Raw genomic sequence first — 12,403 nt, 5'->3', positions numbered from 1 at the left:
CGACAGAAGACTTCGACCTAGAAAACGCTACCACTCCGGCTATTGAGAAAATCATGGAAGAAAATGACTTAGCGGAACGCGGCTTCCGGATCGAAGAGTTGGCATGGCTGAAAAGGAAGGATAAGGTGCTAGGGAAATTTGCATCTCTGGGTATCTGGTTCGACTCCGCTGAGGGAGCCGACTATGTCCTTAACAATGGTCTCCTTGTTGGACAAAGACAAATTGGAAGCGTGGAACGCCGCGAAATCAAGAAAAAGAGATGCTTCCGATGCCAACGTTTCGGTCACTTAGCGTGGTCGTGTAAGGAAACCCCACGCTGTGGACACTGTGCGGGTCAACACGAGCGGCAACGATGCCCCCCGGGATCAGGGCCAGATGCCTCGATTGCGGCGGCGAACACCCAACCGGCGTCCGACAGTGTCCAACTCCCGCAACCTCCAACCCCCATCAATGTTAGAGACGAACCTACGCATACTACAGTTGAACATCATGAAATCAAGACCACGGATGGAAGCACTCATCAACGATCACCAAAGCCAAAACTTGGATGTGCTCCTAATCCAAGAACCCTCAATTACTACCTACCAAACACATGTCAACCACAGCGCCTGGCGGCTATATCGACCAACCGTCGAGACTGATGCTGATCGGTTCCGGAGCCTAATCTACGTTAACAAGAGAGTCTCAACGTCCTCTCACCGACAGATCCACTGTGACCATCCAGACCTTACCGCAATCAAGATCTGGACAGCGGACTCTCAACTCCTCCTCTTTTCTGTTTACATCCCATCTGTCCCGCTGTGTACACCGGCAGATACGTCGGCGGAACCAGCATTCAACGCTATTCAAAACACGATCGCATCCGCTACACAGGACAACCGGAGGTCCACAAGCGTCATCCTCGCGGGAGATTTCAACCGCCATCACCCAACCTGGGGTGGTAACCACATCCAACCGCGATTCATCGAAGAAGCAAGCGACCTGATCACCTTCTTCGAAGCCAATGGTCTACACAGCTGTCTCCCACGAGGAACGGCTACATATTGGGCTCTAAACGACCCGGGAAGAAACTCCACTATCGACCAGACGGTGACGAACCGACCAGACCTACTCATCAAATGCCATCTCTACCACGAGAACTACGGGTCAGACCACCGCGCCACGTACTCGGAATGGAACCTCCAAGCTCAGTACAAACCCGCCACTAAGACAAAGAAGGCGTTTGACCGCGCAGAATGGAACAAGATTGGCGAGGAGGTGGTGCGGCGGATCGGCCCATGGAAGGAAATCAAAACACGGCCGGCACTAGATGAGGCTGTGATGAAACTCATTGAAGCAACGACAGCAGCTATAGATCGGTACACGCCAGATGCACGTCCAACGCCATACTCTAAGCGGTGGTTCACTCCAGACCTCAAGGCTCAACAGACCGAGGTCAACCAGCTACGCCGAAGATGGCAATCAGCCTGTGCCGAGCTTGGACGAGAGCACCCTTCATCCACAACCCTTTTCCGAGAGATGCAAGAAAAACGCCGGGCATGGACTCGGGCCATTGAGAAAGCTAAAGCATCACATTGGAAACAATTCCTCGACGAGGCAGGGGAAGGGAAACTGTGGAAAGCGGCTACCTACATGAAACCCCGAGAGGCGTGGGGGTGTATCCCCGCGCTGAAGATCGGTACAAGCGAGCTTACTGGAAACGAAGAGAAGGCGCAGGCTTTCATGGACTCCTTCTTCCCTGAAATGAATACTCCCCTCGACAGTCAACCAACCTCGACACCACTAGAGCTCCCGTGGCAACCCATCACTGAGCTAGAGATCCGACGATCTCTTGCAGCGGCGAAAGGAACTACTGCACCGGGCGATGACAACCTGCCAATGCTCGTGTGGAAACAACTGTGGAAACACCTAAAGGACGTTATCACTAGAATCTTCAACGTATCTATGAACCTAGGCTACCATCCGAAGCTATGGCGGAATGCGAAGATCGTGGTGCTAAGGAAGCCCGGGAAACCGGATTATTCGGCCCCGGAGGCCTACCGCCCGATCTCACTCCTCAACACGCTAGGCAAGCTTCTCGAAGCAATAGTAGCCCGCCGACTGTCATATCTAGCAGAAAAGCACGGCCTGCTACCGGACACCCAGTTCGGTGGACGGCCGGGAAGAACCACTGAACAAGCTTTACTGGTGCTCTCGAATGCGATCGACCGGGCTTGGTACAAACACAAAGTGGTAACTCTCGTGTCATTTGACCTAAAAGGAGCCTTCAACGGGGTCAATCAAGTGAGTCTAGATGCCTGCCTACGAGCAAGGAGGATCCCTGCGGTCGCGAGAAAGTGGATCGCGAGCTTCATGAGCGACCGATGTGCTAGCATAGGATTCGACGATTTTCGCACAGATATGGCACCGCTGGCCAACGCAGGACTCGCACAAGGATCACCTCTCTCCCCAATTCTTTTCACATTCTTCAACTCCGATCTAGTCGACCAACCCGTCACCTTTCACGGTGGCGCATCAGCCTTCATCGATGACTACTTCCGCTGGCGAGTAGGTCGCTCGGCCGAGGAGAACTTAGTCAAGATACAGACCGAAGATATTCCTCGCATCGAAGCCTGGGCGCGGCGAACTGGGTCCTGCTTCACAACTAAGAAAACCGAACTCATCCACCTAACCCGGAAACGAGGGGACCAATTGCATGGCCAGGTTGTTGTGAATGGAACGACAGTCACGCCATCGCCCACGGCTAAGCTGCTAGGGGTGATTTTTGACCAGGAGTTAAGATGGAAGGAACATGTGCAACAAGCTGTTAAGCGCGCAACAAAAGTCACTATCGCTTTGAATGGACTACGACACCTGCGACCCGAACAGATGCGACAACTGTACCAGGCGTGTGTAACACCAGTAGTGGACTATGCGTCCACGATCTGGCACGACCCACTACGAGACAAAACCCACCTTCGACAGCTGAACACCGTACAAAGGACCTCGCTGATCCGGGTTCTGTCGGCATTCCGAACAGCGGCCACGGCGACCTTGGAGGTAGAAGCATACGTTCCCCCCACCCACCTGCGTCTCCGCCACCGAGCCCAGAGGACCATCGCTAGCCTCCACACGCTGCCAAGGGATCATCCCATCTGGAGTGCACTCTCACGAGCCCAGAGACGTAGGAATAATATCGGATCATATGCTCGCTTCCCACTCGCGGAGGCGATGAAGACCATGAACATCGAGAGGCTAAACGAACTGGAAACCATCGACCCACGTCCATTACCGCCGTGGCGTCTTAATCCGTTTGCTGAAATCGAGATTGGGTCTGACCGCGAAGCAGCGGCACAAAAGGCCGAGGCTACTCGCTCAACATCCGACGTTGTGGTCTACTCTGACGCCTCTGGTCGACAGGACTGCCTGGGTGCTGCCGCTGTAGCCCTAGACAACAATCAAGAGATCGTCGAGGCGCAGCAGATCCAAGTAGGACCGATGAGCCGCTGGTCTGTCCACGTCGCGGAGCTCATAGGCATCTTCTACGCGATCAGCATCGTGTTTAAAATCGCCCACCAGCACCCAAGAACTGCAGATAGGCAACTGACAGCAACGATCCTATGCGACAGCCGGTCCGCCCTACAGGCGGTTCAGAGCGCGAGAAATAGATCAGGGCAACGTATCGTTCACGCAATCCTCCAGGCTGCCGCTGAGGTTCCAGCGGCGGGAATCACACTCCGCCTTCAATGGGTGCCAAGGCATTGTGACAATCCGGGAAACGACGCTGCAGATCGATTAGCAAAGAACGCCGCCAGTCCGGGCAAAACCCATCCTTTCCGGCCGCTCCTTACCAGGGAGAGGGCATTCATACGTCGGAATATCTACGCGCAGTGGGAACAAGAGTGGAAGTCATCCACTAAGGGTGGTCACTTGCGAAAGATCGATAACACCCTACCAGCAAGCCATACGAGAAGACTATACGGGAACCTTCCGAGGAACCGCGCGTACCTCTTGACACAGTTGCGCACGGGCCATAACTGGCTATCCAGCTACCGCAAGAAAGTTGGCTATAGTGACGACGACCAGTGCGTATGCGGCGCGCAAGAAACAGTCACCCATGTACTGGTGGACTGTCCAAACCTGAGGGAGCTTCGAAGAGAGTTAAGGAAAGAAGTTGGAGACGCATTCAATAGCGTGTTGAGTCTGCTGGGAGGCTCAAAACAAGGTGAGAAAGGTAAACCAGACACCGTCTCACGAGCCAAGACGGTCAAGGCCGTACTGGATTTTGCTGAGGCGTCACAACGGTTTCAGAGTCGCGCGCCACAAGGGCAGCCTAACAATGGGAACTGCAATTAGGCCACGGTAGGCCTTGACGAGGCTCTAAGTTCGTTTTCAGGAAGTGGAACACTCTACATGTACATACACAGATATATAGTTGTTGTATCCTGCATGTCGTTTCGACGAGAGGTCAGGGTAAATGAATTCACACACACACACACCCTGTATCACAGGAGATCCCCATTCGATCAAAGTCTCGGAAAACGACACCACGATAAAATATAAGTCAGATACGGACAGTGCGGATTCATCGATCGTTTTGTGGAAGAAGTACAGCCTCCCGCGGAACGGGATATTTACTGGGAGGGCAGTGGGAGACAACGGAAGAGATATTATGGAGGAGGCTGACTTTGCTTTCAAGTTCCCATTTGAACACTGATCCAAATTGGCCCCAATATGAATTTGAAGTGTTTCGTTGAAATATTCTGTCGGTACTGTACTATCATTTTGTTTCACTGAATCTGAGTGGCATGGTCGAAGTCTGATAAAGGTCGTGAACATAAAGGATACAAATAGCATGCTACATGAGATGAAGATGGGGAATGTGGAAGGAGCGAGTTAAGAGGGCTTGAGTTTACCCGATACATCGATCGCCTTCAAGAACCACGTTGAAGGACCATTATTTCGCAAATACAGTATTTAGCGCGAAACTTTTTCTTTTAAAGTAGGCAACTCCGAGATAAAAATAATAGACCAGATAACTGCAGAGCCAATTCTCACTGATGTTCCGACCTACGTACAGTACATAGAAGAGGGTGGTAAAAGGAACAGCGAAAGAAAATGACGCATTCTCACGACAGTTGGTCCCCACCCCGGCAACCACTAGTGTTAGATGAATAGTACTTATATTTGCTAATCTCTCTTACTTTGTTCCTTGATTATCTTTCAATTAATATCTTCCACACATTGGTTCTGCGAATGTTCTTAAAATGCTAACGAGCTTCTATCGGTTACTGATGGCTTTGTCTCGGGCGCTAGAGAATGGGCTCGAAGCGCTTCGCAGGGTTCCCGGGGATTACCAGCCCTACCCTCTACTGGAGGAGGTGCGGGGGAAGTCTATGTACTTCTATTCGCGCATGACAAAAAGCGCCTGGCTATTGACCAGAATCACGTTGGTGTTGGTGATCATGTACCTTGTTACCGCCACTCCACTCGCCGGCACACTTCAGCAAGCATACATCATCCGTGACGAACGCTTCTGTGACCACCCTGTCACTCAACTCGCTTACAATGCTCAAAAAATGTTTAACAGAACTTGGGACAGACAATCTCAGTCTCTTGATAAAGCTGTTGCCGAATACCGCCGCCGCTACCAGATGCCACCGCCTCCCTATTTCGATAAATGGTACCAATTTGCGACTGAGCGCAATACGATGCTGATTGATGAGTTCGATAATATATATCATGCCATTCTGCCCTTCTGGGGCCTCGCTCCGAGCAAGATCCGGGCGCGCGTGCGAGAGGACTTGGGACATCCAAACGTCCAGATGGAGGTAGCTATTCATCATGGTCTGCCGATTCACAAGAATGGGGGCCAAGGCAACTTCCAGGAACACGGCACCATTGAGTCGCTACGAAAATTTGCACAATGGCTGCCAAATATGAATTTAGGATTTAACGCCCACGACGAGCCACGTGTTGTGGTACCGCACGAGGAGCTCAATCGACTGGTCTTGAAAGGACGCAAAGCCCACGCTCGATTGAGCGGGAGAGAAGTTGCCCTGAGATCTTATTTCACACAACTAAAGCTTGAGGAGCCTGTGCCGGTGCATTTCAACAGGTTCATTGATATAGAAAAGCAAGAAACCTGGCTCTACTCTCGGCTATCATGCCCGCCGGACTCGCCCGCTATGTCTCAGGATGATACCCCTGAAGACAACACAACATCCTGGGCTCTAAAGCCCCTAGGTTTTATATACAACCAGACTGCCGCTAGTGATATGTGTCTGAGTCCTTCGCTGCAACATCGGCTCGGAGTCTATGAGCATCCCAACGCCTTTAAGATCACAAATGAAATGACTCCTATGTTTTCCATGTCACGGCCATCCTCGTTCCAGGACATAACAGTGCCCTCTCCTTATTACTATGACTCCGTCACGGATTTTGATAACGATACTGCGGTCCCCTGGGAAGCAAAGATTCACAAACTTTACTGGCGTGGACGGACGACAGGCGGGCACAGTCGGGGGGATCATGGAGAAATCTGATCCGACAGCGAGTGATTGGAAACTTGACTCAGCCTCAATCACCGTATTATGTCATGGAACGACAGAAGAACTCTCAGTGCAACGTTGGGGGCGATGGTGGATGGACAGTTCGCAACATCACACACAACGAGATCAAGAACTACTTCAATGCCCACTTCACAGTCATTCAGGTCTGTGACGACGACTGCGAGGAGGAGAACGAGTTCTTCAATGACCTTGTCAAACCTGATCCCCAAGAAGAGGCTTGGCGATATCGGTATTTGCTGGATATGGACGGCCACGCGTACAGTGGGCGTTTCTACGCGTTTATGCGCAGCCAGAGCGTCCCGTTCAAGTTGACGTTTTTCAGGGAATGGCATGAAAACGTGTTGTTTCCCTGGGTTCATTATGTGCCCATAAACAAAGACGCAAATGAGATCCCTGAGTTGGTTAGGTTCTTTGAGCAGGATCCTGAGGGCAAGAGAATCGCGAAGAGTATTGGCGTAGGGGGCCAAGAATGGGCCCGCAAGACACTCAGAAAGGAAGATATGGATGTCTACTTATTCAGACTGCTTTTAGAGTATGTTTGCTTTCCGACAGAAATTTATGTATGTTCAGGAGTGATACTAATGGAGAGAATACAGATACGCTCGGGTGCAAGACGATAACCGCGAGATATTGGGCTACTCTCGGGCTTGTTCTGGACAGGTCTGATATTTAACAAACTCCAGAACACCGGATATTCAAGGCAACTAAGTCATGATCGTCTTTATTACTATTATTACTACAGTATGTAACTAGAAGGTTATGCAAGGACCAGAACAACGAATGACCAATGTGTCGTATGATTTGTAGAGCTGTCGCACTTGCTGTGGTGTAGAGATCGTAGCCCGCCAAACACGATGTTAACCTGCGTGGCTCATTTGACGGCTTCTTTTACGTATTGCTTCCATCTTAGCTCTTCTAAATTTTTTGGTAGTTATGAAGTTTTGATGGTTTTGTCATATGACGAGTTCCTGTTGGCACTGCTCCTTCACGTGTGACTGGCGTGAATGAGTCTGGTCTCCGCCGCAAAACACGACCCGATCTTCCAGGCTTCAATTCGGGTGTATCTTCGGACTGCACTTTGGCCAAATTCAAATTCTGTTCGTCACTGCAGAGCATTTCAACATTTCATCCCCTGACATACACTTTTTTTCCCAGAACCCCACTCAGAATGCGTCAAGCCTAGATGATGCATTTTCCGTAATTTATAACGCCGTATTCCTGGCCGCGGGTGAATATTAACAGGTAACAGCTACGGTAACCCAAACATTCTATAAACGCAGCGGACATACTATGATTAAAAAGGATTGAAGAGGCGGCCGCAAAGAGCGAACAAAGCCAAGCAGTCGAGCAGTCTTATTTCACTCTACTTTTTCTCAAAATTCTATTCCTGTTAAAGCCCATTCCTGATGTTCAGATACTCCGAAACGGTGTAATTAAGCTGGTTGTGGCTTGTCTCCAATGAGCCAATGCCTCCGAATGATGCAATGACCTGTATCCCTCGTTAATACTCACAAGGGCTGCGTAGGCGACATAACACATACGTTACTGATCAAGCTGTCAGACCCAGCCTTGTCACTGCTGCTTTCCCACCACATTCCCCCGCCGAGGCCTTTCGCCATGATGTACTGTGCCTTTTTCCGAGCTACTTCAGGTGTGTCAAAGCTGATCATCATGCGTCTTGTGGGGTCGTAACTGTAGCTAGAAACCGACTGCTCCAAGTAGTGGACAATGGAATCTTGCAGTGGTAAAGACTTATAGTCCCACACGCCGCGTTCCCAACTGCCACTCCCAACCCCATTATAGCTGTCACCTGGGCCGTCGGTGTTCAAAAACGATCTGCCATAAAGTGGCATCCCCATGACAATTTTTCTAGAATCTACTCCATGAGTGGTGTAGTAGTCAACTGCCACATCCGTGTTGAATGGGGTACTTGGCTTGTTGTCAATAGATTGATATAGATTAGCATCATGCCCGGTCACATTGTCCCAACTTCCAGCATAATCATATGCCATCAGATTCCAGAAATCAATGTATTGGTCCATTTCTGCGACATGTAGCTTCTTGTAGTTGCTCGGACCTGCAAACAAGGTCAGTATCACGCAGCAAATAATTCCTAGTGAACCGACCGGCTGGACTCGCAGTTGTTATCAGGAAATGGTAGCCATTTGCATGTGCGGCACTGTAATCATCAAGAGCCTGACGATGATTAGTACTAAACGAATGACAATGGGACCAGGTCGGACCTACTGAGCGCAGGCCTTTCAGCATGTCCACCATATTTTGTGCCTGAGTGTTATTAGAGGGGTACTATTACTTTAGCCAAGGTACGTTTATCCCCAAACCTCGAGTAAAACTTACTTCCCAATCAATATCAAGTCCATCGAATCCCAAATTTTTCACAAGGCTCACGGCGGAAGAAACAAAAGCTGAGCGGCCGGTACTAGTACCGAGTGCGGCCGCGAGATTATTAGAATATGACCAGCCGCCAATCGAAAGCAGCACCTTAAGATTGCGATTTCTCTGTTTGAGTAAGAACAGTTGTTTTATACACCCATAAGCGTTGTTCCCGGCCTCATCCCAAGAATCACCGGAGTAGTGCTTCTCAATATCGGCCCAGGGATCTGACAAGTAAACGCGCCCGGTGTCCGCATGCACGTTGGCGAATGCATACAGAACATGTGTGAGTTGCTCTACCGGAAGATCTTGTGGGTAAAACTTCCGGTCGTAAATTGCCTGTCATATAAAATTCTTAGCTGTATTAAGGCTCAGCACACAGCTAGGGTAGGACAAACCCAATTAACAAAATATGCCACAGATCGATACCCTGCCGTATAATTACGACTAATTAAAGACAATTTTCCTGACGGGGAAGCAAAAGCTACACTTCCTAGCAAAGCAAGCCCAAGAAAAAAGAGGGATCTCTGGTACATATTTCTTTGGACTCAGCCCCTAGATACAAACTAATGCGAGACAGAAGAGGGTTAATAACTACCTTAAGTATCGAGAGTGCGTCTTCATAGCAGTCTTCTATTAATAGCACTCTTCTACATGAATATTCAACACTAATAATATTTTTTGAGCATGAAGGGTATTTCCTCTTAAACCACGCCAATCAAAAGGTCCCTCACTATTTGGAGCTATGCTAAGGAAACTTTCTTCTCAACGTTTGAGTAATTGCCCTCTCCTTGCCTGGTTGAATGCTAAGCTAGCTTTGGTTCTCATTGCAGGTTAGCGGTCAAAGCATCATGAGGGACATCTGTGGGGAATCGGACAAGGATTTAACGGCCGCAAAAAAATGTGGGAAGAAGCTCCCACTCAAAAGCGATGCAAGCTTCTCAAAGAGTTTGATAGCTCTAAGTGGTGTTCAATTCTAGCTCTTACTCTATTTCTCCCCAAAATTCCCACTCGCAGCTTGAACCGATCATAAACGTTCCGCTTCCGCTCATTGTGCCCTTCCCGTAGCTCTCTTCCTTCATCTGTTAAATAGTCGCTCAATCTTTCACATCCTTTGATCGAACTTAAAGCTGCTGAGATATATACCAAGTATCGTTTGCAGAAATGGACCAAGTATCATTCGCTGAAATGGAAAGAATACTCAAGAAGACAAAACTGTTCTACAATGAAACGGAGCTTTCGAGTTCCGACCTGGACGGAAATGAGACCGATTACACAGATTCAGACACCCAATCTGAGAGTGTTCCTTCAGAGACGAGCGAAGATCGCAATTTCGTTGTATCCGATACAGACCAACTATCTTATCTCTCTGATAGCTCGTCTCGAAGCTATGATTCAGAATCGATGGTGTTCAAGAATCTGGATCAAGAAATTTCCGTAAGTTGCTTGGTTCGCGCTTTCACAACTGACTTAACATGAAAGCAGGTCTCCAGCGGCGGGCTCAAGATCCCAATCAAGACTATTGCTCAAAGGGTTGTTAGCTATGAGGGTCGACAAGTGACCCAAAACCTTGTCCTGTGGTATTCTTGGGAGGCAACTAAATGAGGTTTGACTTTTGTACCGTCATGGTTGTTTCTTAAACGCACTTACAAGTAAATTATATTGTATATCCAGCTACAATTAATTGAACTCACTATTGTTCCTTCATAAGAAAGTATCTTGAATCCAATCAACACTCGCAGATTATATATAATTTCGGTAAAATTACTGGTTTATGGAGGCCAACCTCCTATTCGGAGGTATCATCTGCTGCTTCTGCTGGGGCCATGTTGTGTGCCATGAGGATGGTGGTCTCCCTTGCTTATACTGTAGAACATCTCTCGCTCGTTTCGTTTTTCATTGGTACCCTCGGAAGGATCGATGGAAATGGGGGGCAGAATGTGACGGTTCATTTCTGGATTGAATTTCTAGTTCCGGTCTTAGAATTGGCACTCGAAATCTTCACTCTGGCGGAAACATTAATTGGCCCGCAAAAGCCTTTAAAGTGCCTCTATTTTTGATGTCGAGAGGGCATCTGGTCGCTTCATCCTGCTCATGCTTCTCAAGTCAAACCCTAAACCACAGCTGTGAACATTTCATATTCTAGCCTAGATACAGTACATAAGTAGGTTAAATTTGCCGTGAGGGTGGTTTCACATGATCCATCCGTCATCCTGCTGCCACAATATCTTGCTTTGCCTCAGACCTTGGGCCGAATAAATAAGGAATCTGCTTCCATAGCATTGACCCATTGCTTAGTACCTTCACCTGGAATCTGTACACAGCCTTTCAAGTAGATCTTACGACCTTCAACCTTATCTGGCCAGGCTCGAAGAAGGATCGGCGCCGTCGGCGGAACAGAGCGCACAAAGGTTGTATTGAGATAGGCAGTGACCGCTGGCCGACAGCAATCAGCAAGGATGCGATCCATCAAGCAAGCCAGATACCCTCCAAACAGCCTGCCATCATAATAACACATTTGCTGTGAAGGATTGAGACGCATAAAGCACTCTACCTTCTGTCCCAGAGGATGTGCTTTAAAGACAGGGTGATAGCCTTGGAACAGTAAATGCATCGTTTCGGTCGAGGGATCCTTGAGAGCCAACTGAAGCTATATTCTATTAGAATAATGATGATATTCAAATGGCCTCATGGTTCAACTCACTGTCGCTTGTTTGGATAAAGGTGTGCTCGCATCATGAGATGGAGACGGTCGATAGCCCTCTCCGAGGCATTGGTACCCTCGGAAGGATCGATGGAAAAGGGGAGCGAGAATGTGACGGTTCATTTTCTGATTAAGTCTTTAGTTCCGGTCGTAGAAACAGCACTCAATATCTTCACTCTGGCGGAAACAGGTCCACTATATGCGGGAAGTAATCAGCTAGCGGCTGCGACTTACTAGGGCTGCGAACTTTGATCGTGCCGTGCCGTAAGCTACAGGCAAGAAATAAACAATTGACCAATAATCTTAATTTTTCACCTGACAGCAATCTCAGCATTGCATATCATATTACCTATAACCGTTGGGAATTGGCCCGGATTGTGCTCGGCTCACCAAAGGTTTAAGGAAAAATCATAACCGGACCAGTAAACCGAGTTTTTTTGGCCTCAATCATAGGTGGTTCTAGATTCTCTTTAGAGTGTCATTGACTTTCTTGGAGAGTTTTTTCTAGGCCCTCTACCTGCTCAGTTCAGCCTATCTATGAATTTCATGCACATTGGAAATAGCTCAGCCGTTTATGCTGAACAGTGGTTCGTTATAAAGGGAGGGCAAACGGTGATAATAGAGGACGGTTGGCTGTGAATTCTCTTTCCGCTTTTAAACACTCTTCTTAAACATCCACTCTTCTTAAACATCCACTCTTCTTAAACATCCACTCTTCTTAAACATCCATTCTATTATATTCACCATTATTCCC

General features: G+C 48.7%; 3 protein-coding genes across 3 annotated transcripts; 2 read left to right on the top strand and 1 right to left on the bottom strand.

The window, feature by feature from the left end:
- Positions 1 to 5,246: 5,246 nt before the first annotated feature.
- N7458_002566 (uncharacterized protein) lies at positions 5,247 to 7,217 on the top strand (the record flags this gene model as incomplete). Its single annotated transcript, XM_056905949.1, has 3 exons — positions 5,247 to 6,437; positions 6,533 to 7,083; positions 7,148 to 7,217. The coding sequence occupies 3 exons, from the start codon at positions 5,247 to 5,249 to the stop codon at positions 7,215 to 7,217; spliced, it is 1,812 nt and encodes a 603-aa protein (XP_056770056.1).
- Positions 7,218 to 7,941: 724 nt separating this feature from the next.
- On the bottom strand, positions 7,942 to 9,481 carry N7458_002565 (glycoside hydrolase family 18 protein; the record flags this gene model as incomplete). Its single annotated transcript, XM_056905948.1, has 5 exons — positions 7,942 to 8,040; positions 8,093 to 8,628; positions 8,678 to 8,858; positions 8,910 to 9,284; positions 9,344 to 9,481. 5 exons carry the CDS (start codon positions 9,479 to 9,481, stop codon positions 7,942 to 7,944), a joined length of 1,329 nt encoding a protein of 442 aa, XP_056770055.1.
- A 628-nt stretch (positions 9,482 to 10,109) lies between these two features.
- Positions 10,110 to 10,550, top strand: N7458_002564 (uncharacterized protein; the record flags this gene model as incomplete). The annotated part of the gene is made up of 2 exons (XM_056905947.1): positions 10,110 to 10,382; positions 10,431 to 10,550. 2 exons carry the CDS (start codon positions 10,110 to 10,112, stop codon positions 10,548 to 10,550), a joined length of 393 nt encoding a protein of 130 aa, XP_056770054.1.
- Positions 10,551 to 12,403: the final 1,853 nt, after the last annotated feature.

Source organism: Penicillium daleae (genome assembly GCF_028827525.1).
Source record: "Penicillium daleae strain IBT 16125 chromosome Unknown utg000002l_segment0_segment0, whole genome shotgun sequence".
Classification (NCBI taxonomy): Eukaryota; Fungi; Ascomycota; class Eurotiomycetes; order Eurotiales; family Aspergillaceae; genus Penicillium; species Penicillium daleae.
Note: the sequence above shows the minus strand (reverse complement) of the source record. Positions and strands in the feature narration are given on the sequence as shown.